Source organism: Entamoeba nuttalli (assembly GCF_000257125.1).
Source record: "Entamoeba nuttalli P19 unplaced genomic scaffold asmbl_8381, whole genome shotgun sequence".
In the NCBI taxonomy this organism is placed as follows: Eukaryota; Evosea; order Mastigamoebida; family Endamoebidae; genus Entamoeba; species Entamoeba nuttalli.
Genome location: NW_008579104.1, coordinates 600 through 8,846, shown reverse-complemented (window position 1 = coordinate 8,846; position 8,247 = coordinate 600). Strand labels below are relative to the sequence as shown.

The 8,247-nt window shown below is 23.5% G+C and overlaps 4 protein-coding genes across 4 annotated transcripts; all 4 read left to right on the top strand.

The window, feature by feature from the left end:
* Positions 1–374: 374 nt before the first annotated feature.
* ENU1_184620 (RhoGAP domain containing protein) lies at positions 375–1,691 on the top strand (the record flags this gene model as incomplete). Its single annotated transcript, XM_008861609.1, has 1 exon — positions 375–1,691. The coding sequence occupies one exon, from the start codon at positions 375–377 to the stop codon at positions 1,689–1,691; it is 1,317 nt and encodes a 438-aa protein (XP_008859831.1).
* A 108-nt stretch (positions 1,692–1,799) lies between these two features.
* On the top strand, positions 1,800–2,408 carry ENU1_184610 (hypothetical protein; the record flags this gene model as incomplete). Its single annotated transcript, XM_008861608.1, has 1 exon — positions 1,800–2,408. The coding sequence occupies one exon, from the start codon at positions 1,800–1,802 to the stop codon at positions 2,406–2,408; it is 609 nt and encodes a 202-aa protein (XP_008859830.1).
* A 188-nt stretch (positions 2,409–2,596) lies between these two features.
* ENU1_184600 (ribosomal protein s24e domain containing protein) lies at positions 2,597–3,019 on the top strand (the record flags this gene model as incomplete). Its single annotated transcript, XM_008861607.1, has 1 exon — positions 2,597–3,019. One exon carries the CDS (start codon positions 2,597–2,599, stop codon positions 3,017–3,019), a length of 423 nt encoding a protein of 140 aa, XP_008859829.1.
* Positions 3,020–3,228: 209 nt separating this feature from the next.
* On the top strand, positions 3,229–4,152 carry ENU1_184590 (EF-hand calcium-binding domain containing protein; the record flags this gene model as incomplete). Its single annotated transcript, XM_008861606.1, has 1 exon — positions 3,229–4,152. One exon carries the CDS (start codon positions 3,229–3,231, stop codon positions 4,150–4,152), a length of 924 nt encoding a protein of 307 aa, XP_008859828.1.
* Between the last annotated feature and the right edge of the window lie 4,095 nt (positions 4,153–8,247).

Sequence of the window (8,247 nt, the reverse complement as noted above, 5' to 3'; positions counted from 1 at the left end):
TTACTTAAACCAGCTTTGTGTAAGGCCATCCTTAGCTATCTCAATTTCTTAGATTATAGGGTTGTTTTATTTGACTCCTTTTTTATTTTTTTTTCTTGTTTTTTTTATTAATAAATATAGTTTCTTATACTTCAAAGCTATTCCTAAACTATATTTATAATAATAAAATTATATTTTTTATAATTTTTCTTCTTATAGAAATGAATTATTTTCATGACTCTCTTTGCACAACATATTATTGAAAAGTTAAGGTTCTTAGACATAAGAATGTTTTGTTTTATGAAATGAGTTTGGTTATAAATTGTTCAAAAACAACAAACTATATTTACAAAAAAGTGATAAAAAAACTTAAAATTTAAGTTAGAATTAAATCAATGAAAGGATTATCAGCAAATGAAATTAAAAATTATCTTGAAGACACCGCATTTCTAAGAGACTGTATGAACAGTCTACAACAATACACTAGTACTATTGTTACATTATTTCAACAACTTCATACTGAAATGGCTAGTTTTTCAAGTAAATTACAAGAAATGGGAAATATGAGAGAAACGATGAATATGAATCAATTAAAGTCAAGAATGTTAGAACCATTATTAATTTTTGCACAAACACAACAACAATTATCAGAAATATTTTATGACATTCAATCAGCTGCCAAAAGCATTAACCAATCAATTATTGATACTCAACAAATATATATTAATCCATTATTTAATTCATTACAAACTCATAACTCTCAAAGTAAATGGAATATTTGGTCTTGGTGGAGTCAACCAAATCAAGAATTTACTGATGCAACAAAAATTCAATTAACATTAACATTAGGTAGTTGGGAGTTCAAATTAAAATTAGGAGGAACAATGGAAGCGATCTATCGAGCATTTCAAGATGGGTCTATTAGTGCTAGTGGAGATGAAAATTTTACAAAAACTATGACAAAAGCAAGAATAGAAAAAACAAAATATTTCATGAAATACAAGAGGTGTCAAGGTGGTTATCAAGGTAAAACCTTAGACCAAATTTTAACAATGGAAGAGCGTGAAGGTTCAATCCCTTCTGGTATTGAAAATATTATTGAAAATATTAAAGCAAATGGATATACTACTGAAGGTATATTTAGACTATCTCCTAGTGAAAAAGATATTAGGGATGTTTATGATAGATTAGGTGTAATTGACTTCGAAGGATTAGACTACATTTTAATGGCTGCTGTATTAAAAAGATTCTTTAGAAATCTTCCTGAAAAAGTATTTAATCGAATTAATACTAATAAAGCCCTTTCTATAAACAAAATAAAAGCTTATAATATTGGGACATTAAAAAGTTTTATTAAAGGATTACCAAAGAATAATATTATGATTATAAAACAATTATTTGGACTTTTATATAAAATTAATACTTATTCAGATACTAATAAAATGAATGCTCAAAACTTGGCTACTATATGGATTCCTTGCTTATTTGAAATACCACAAGAAAGCCCAGTTGTGTTCTCTTGTAGACTTAATGAATTAAAGACATTTTTTGTTGCACTAATAGACAATTATTATGAACTATTTCCTGATTTTAGTGATAGAAAATCATTAAGGCTATCTTCTTGCAGAAAGTCATGTCATCAAAGAACACTCACTCGGTCACAATCAGAATGGGCAGCCAGTTCTGAGTCTGTTGATAAAAATATTAAATAATATTTAATTCCGTAATTTTCTTTAAATTCAAAGTATCTAAATAAAAAAAAATAAAAAGTCAAAAATTAAACTTCAAAACGAAAGAATTTTGGTGTGAAGAAGTGATTAATGCACCGAAGAGGAACAAAACAAAATAAAAAAAAAAGTTGTTGTAAAGGAAAGTCTAAACCAACAACACCAGAAAAACAACCTCATCCACCAGCTGAACCTTTTGATGATGAACACCATTCTGTAAGAACAATTACTTTTCAAAATGGAGAAGTAATAGATGATAGTTATGACCAAGGAACAACAGAAGATAATGATCTTTTTCTTGCAAGGCAAGTCTTAAAAAATATTACTCATAATACTGTTAATACTATACATGAAATGATAGACGATATTACTATTCAAGAAAGAAAAATGATTAATTCAGTTAATCGGAATTATGAGAATTTAGTACGTGAACTAAAATTCTCGTTTGATTGTGACAGTGTTGTTGTAGAACTACCTTACGTAAGAAGAATTTATGGAGTTGATGAATTAATTGAAATAAAAAGAAAACAAGACGAAGAAATGACTCAGTTAATGAAAGATATTAACAGTCTTTTTGGTGAATGTGAAAAGAGACACATTAGTATTAATAATATGAAAACTAAGATAATAAAATCAATTGAGAATTATAACAAAACAACAAAAATAATTCTTAACAAAATAGAACCAAAAAAACAACAATAAGAACAAAACTGTTTAATTGTATCTTTTTTTGTTATTTATATTAAAAAAAAATGATATATTAAAAAATAAAGAAAAAAAAAACTAGGGAAATGGTTAATAAGAAATAAATTAAAAAGAATAATAAAACATTAAAAAATAAAGAAAAAAATAAGTTAGGGTATAAAGGAGAATTAAGATTTCTTAGTGTGATGGCTACCCAAAAGAGTGAAGTCACTATCAGAACAAGAAATCTGATAGTTAATCCATTACTTTGCAGAAAGCAAGTAGTTGTTGATATTTATCATCCAGGAATTGTTCAACCAAAATTCACTGAAATTAAAGAAAAGCTTGCTAAAATGTACAAGGTAAAAGACGTTCAAACTATCGTTCTTAATGGGTTCGTCACTAAGTACGGAGGAGGAAAAACTTCAGGATTTGCATTGATTTATGATACACTTTCTGCTTTAAAGAAGTTTGTTCCAAAACATCAATTAATTAGAGCTGGTTTGGATAAGAAGACTAAAGCACCAAGAAAGGCTAGAAAGGAACATAAGAAGAAATGGAGAATGTGCCATTCATTCAAAGACTATAAGAAGAAAGAAATGAAGAAAGCATCTAGAAAGAAGAAGTAAGAGATAGTAATTGAATTGATGTGCTCAATAAATTTTTGATATATAAAACTAAATATTCTTTTTCTTTTAAAAAACAATCTAATAAATTTTTTGGTTTATAGGATTCCTCATTGAGATATAATATGAAGATAGTTTCTTTTTTATCATTAATGAAAACTTAAAAAATGAAATTAAAAGACAGAGAACTTAAAAAGAAAATATAATTGTTGATGTGTGAATTTGCTGCACACTTTGTTCATGGATTTTGTGATAAGGATAAAGACAAATTAGTAAGAAAAGAAGATTTATTTCCTTTATTAATTCAATTTTTACAAAGTGAAGATCCTCAATATAAAATTGGATTTGAGAACTACTTATTTGATTTGTGTGATGTTGATGAAAATAAGGCATTGGATATTACAGAATTTCTTCATTTAATGAAATGTTTGGAAATCTTTGAAAGTCAAAAAGGTCAAAGCAAGAATCTTACAACAATGATGGCTTTATTTAGGGCTATTGATTCAGACGGAAATGCTTCTTTAAGTGCAGAAGAAATTACTAAGGCATTAGATAAATTACCTAATGACTCCTCTGTTAATGAGGAAATTAAATCTGCAGTTAAGAAAATTAAAGAGTATTGTGGGTTATTAGGAGGGAGAGAAATTAACGAAATGGAATTCCTTGGAATTGTTATTCCACCAAGTGATTTTCAACAATACAATCAACAAGTATTTTCCTCCTTATTTGAAAAAGGTGATAAAGATCATTCTGGTATGATTTCTGTTAAAGAACTTAAAACGTTATTTAAGCAAATGTATCCAGATGGTGTTGATGAACGAAAAGCACCTGAAATAATTATTAAATTGTTAGATGAAACTGGAAAAGGTGAAATTGATAAAAATCAATTTGCAACATTTGCTTGTGCTGTTGCTGGAAATGACGTTACCATTAGATGCTTAACTAAAACAAGATTTTATGAAGCTATTTTTAAAATACTTGATTCTGATAAGAGTGGACTATTAGAAAGAGATGAAACAACAAAATTATTAAAGTCTATGGGACTTAATGAAAAGAAAATTGCAAAATGGTTTGAAAAAATAGGAGAAGAGCCTTTGACTTTAAATAAATTCCTCGAAATTTATTTAAAGAAGTAATTCTTATGTTTTTGTTTAATTTATTTTACGTCATTAATTTTTAAACAATAAGGTATTGTTCAACATTAGAAGAGAGGTATTTAGTAATACATCATTAAATAAATAAACTTCTCCAGTTCTTATATTCTAAGGTTGTGGTTTATACTTTTTAATTCATGATGTTTAAATAAAAAATTTTTTTATAAGACATTATAAAATGTTATATTCTTTCTTACAACTGATACTCTTTTTAATATAAACGGTTCTTATTTATATGAAAACTGGTATTTTTTATCACTTAAACATTTTTTGAATAAGACAAAACTGGTTTAAAAATCAATTTCTATTTGGTTGTCTGTTTATTTTATTAAAAAATATTGATTTATAATAATTCTTTTAGACACTCAATTTCTTTTAAACTGAATCATTACTAATACTCTCTTTAGTTAAATTAAAAATAATTATTCATATATTCCTAACTATTACGTATAAATGAAGTTACTAAAATAATTTTTGAAGGTTATTTAATCATATTTTTATTCATTTGAAAATGTTATTTCTATAATGGAAATAGTCTAACAAAACTAACTGGGTGTTGATACATTATTGATTGTTTCAAGTTGATGACGAATTATGTATATAATTTATATATTTAAGTTTCTTTAATAATATTAGTTCAATCCCAAGTTATTAAAAGCTTGGTTGTTAATATTGTATAATATGGAGTATCAAGTAAAAGAAAAAACAGTCAAATAATAACATCAGAAAAATACTTTCTTAATACTATATTACATATAATTAATTATTTTTGTTGTAATGGTATTGATTTTTCATATTTCAACACTCAAATGTTAATGTTGGATCAGAGAAAAAGTATATTAGAACCAAGAATGTTTCTATTTTATTTTTATTATGTTTATTATTCTATATCTTTATTAATAGTTTAAATAACATTTTTTATTTTTATTTTTAACAGTATGATTCTAATTTCAATTGTTATTCTATTTTTGATTTTCTTTTTCTTAACTTGAATTTTACAAGTTAGAAATACCATACACAGAACTATTAAAATATCTATAAAAATAATTGAATCCCGTATTTATTATCTGGTTACAATATTTCGTTTGAATAGAAAATGAGGTATTCAATGTTGTAAACAATGAAATGAGTTATTAGGATGGAGTATTATTTGTTGTAATAGACTGTGGGTATTTATAACGATGGTTGTACTATGTATTTATCAACATTCAAAATATATAGTAATGAATGAATTGTTTTGAATATATGACATATTATCAAGAAAATGAACAATACGATGATAATTGAAATTAGACGTAATAATATGGTGGTAAGGAATATATTCATTCATCATAAAATAAGAAAGAAAAGACTGGTTATTTTTAATACATAATAAATAAAAATTAAGCTAATATGGTTACTTAAATGAAGAATATTTAAGTTGATGATATTTGAAAAGACTTTAATTCAATGTAAATAAAAGAATGAAAAATAGAAAATCATACTTCTCAACAAGACTAAAAACAAAATAATAAGTTAATAGTCATTGATTAAACAATATTAATTACAATGATTTGACTAGTCTCACTTGATCAAAGAGCAATAGGAAATAAATAGCACAACTTAATTAATTATTTTTAATTATTTTATTATGTATTTTTGTTAATTTGTGATATTTCAAAACTCATAATTCATTGTTTAAAAGAAGTTAAACTATTTATTAGTTTATACGTAACACCATTAATATTAAATTAATGTGGTTTTTATGTTTATCATTTTTGAAAACATATACATTCATTGAAATAACAAATTAGTGAAAAAGTCAAATATAGTTTGATGGTTCAATATAAATGTCTGTTTGTAATGTTAAAGAAAGTGCCTTATTTTTTATTATATTTTCTAAAGAAGTGTAATGATTAACTAATAATAAAACAAATATGTTTATGTGTTTTTACAAATACTCTTATCATGATTTATTTGTAAACAATTGATATATGTTTTTAGCGAAGTATGTATTATAATAATGAATAATAAGTATCTATGATCACAGAAAAAAAAAATAAATTTTATCAGGAGTTTTTTGTTGTTATTGTGTTTGACTTGTACTTAGATGTTTCAATATATTATTATAAATATCTCAGAATATATTTTCCTATTGTTTTATTCATTCCATGAAATAACATGATTTAACAATAAACATTATAATGAAAACACAAATATGATGATTTGTGTTTAAAATATTATGATACATTAAAATTGGATACGTAATTATTAATTATTTATTTTTAAGAATGGAATACGTTATTAGTTATGTATTTATTCATTTATATATTATTATAAAGAGTTTACAGAATAAAACAATAAATTAATTTAGTTCTCTTCTGATGGTTTGAATTAAAATTATAAGAAGTGGTTCAATAAATATTTTTATGGTGCATTTGGCAATTACCTTTATAATAAATTTCAATATAAGGAAAGTATATCTTAAAATACGTTCATATAAATTATATTGATGTTGATCTCTTCGTTGGGGCTGTTCAACTCCTTCATTAGCAACATTTTCATGCAAAACCCAAGCTATAAACCAGAAGCTGTATAATACTATCAAAAGTATGACAACACCGATATTGGCAATTCCAATATTAACAAAAGGTAATTCGAAAATACCTATTAGTATTATGAACATAATAGCTAATATTCTAAAGTGATTTTTGAAGATGAATCTATTAAATCTTGGACTGAGAGTTTTCATAATAATTCATACCGGATTAACAAAAGTTATTGAATAATACTTAATATACAAAGAATTTCTAAAAATATTAAGGTAAATTATGGTTGCTAGATAAATTTTTAGAAAAGAGCTTTAATGCAACTAAAAACATTGGGGATTCTGTATAAAAAAAGACTATCTATTGATTTTTCTAAAAATAAACGACTTTGTTAAAACATTTGGTTGAGTTTTGAAGAAGAATGTAAGGAAAATTAAAGAGATTTAGAATTTATCTTAAAAGAAAATCTTTTGCTGTTTATTAAAAAGTAAAGAATAAAACAAATAAATTCAATTTTAGTGGATTGTGATTTTCCTGTTTCGTTTGTTTATGGCAGTTCAAAATAATCCATCTCATGGATTTCTGAATCGGATTTTTTTTAATAAATTCCATGTAAAAAATTAATGTAAAATATTTCTTAAAATAGTTAATTGAAATTGATTTCATCTATACTTATGAATTGTAATGTTATTTATTTATATTCAACTCGGATTAATTCTTCTTTATTTATATTTGGTTAATTATGTTATATTAAAATAATTTAATATCAATTATCATTTTTATTAGTTTATTCATTTAATTAATCTTTATCTGATCTGAATTTGTAATGTTATGAATTACTTATCATTATTTTTTATTTCATTTCTATTCATTTTATTGTTATTCATTATATTTGTTATTCATCTAAATTGAATTCATTATTATTATTTCATATTGATATTTATTATTATTTCTATTTTATTATGAATTTAGTTTATTTATGAAATTCATTTTGTCATAAATATTTTCATTCAATATTGTTTATTGATGTGTTTTTATCAATTTGTATTTTATCAAATTGAATTATCATATTTGAAAATATTATGTATTTATTCAATAAGAAATGAATTATTATTTGTATTTCTATATTTCATTTTTATTCTTGTTATTATATTATCTTTCTATTATTTGTAGATTTTATCATTATATATTTTTTAAAAATATTGACTATTCTGTCATCTATATTCATTTATCTATGTATATTTAAATGAATAATAGAAGAATCATTTTAGTTCATTAAGAATATTTCATTTATTTATATTTTAATTTATTGTGTTAATTCAAATGATATAATACTTTATTCTTCATTACTTTACATATTAAATTGTCTTATTATTCATTTTTATTGTTATAATATTTCTCTTCTTGTTGAAATATCATTCAACCCCTTTTCATAAACAAAAAATAAATATGAATGAAAAATAACCATATGTCAATCAATTAAAATAAATAACTCGATTTTATTAATATTATAAAAAATTAAAATGAATATTAAATTTAATGAATGATG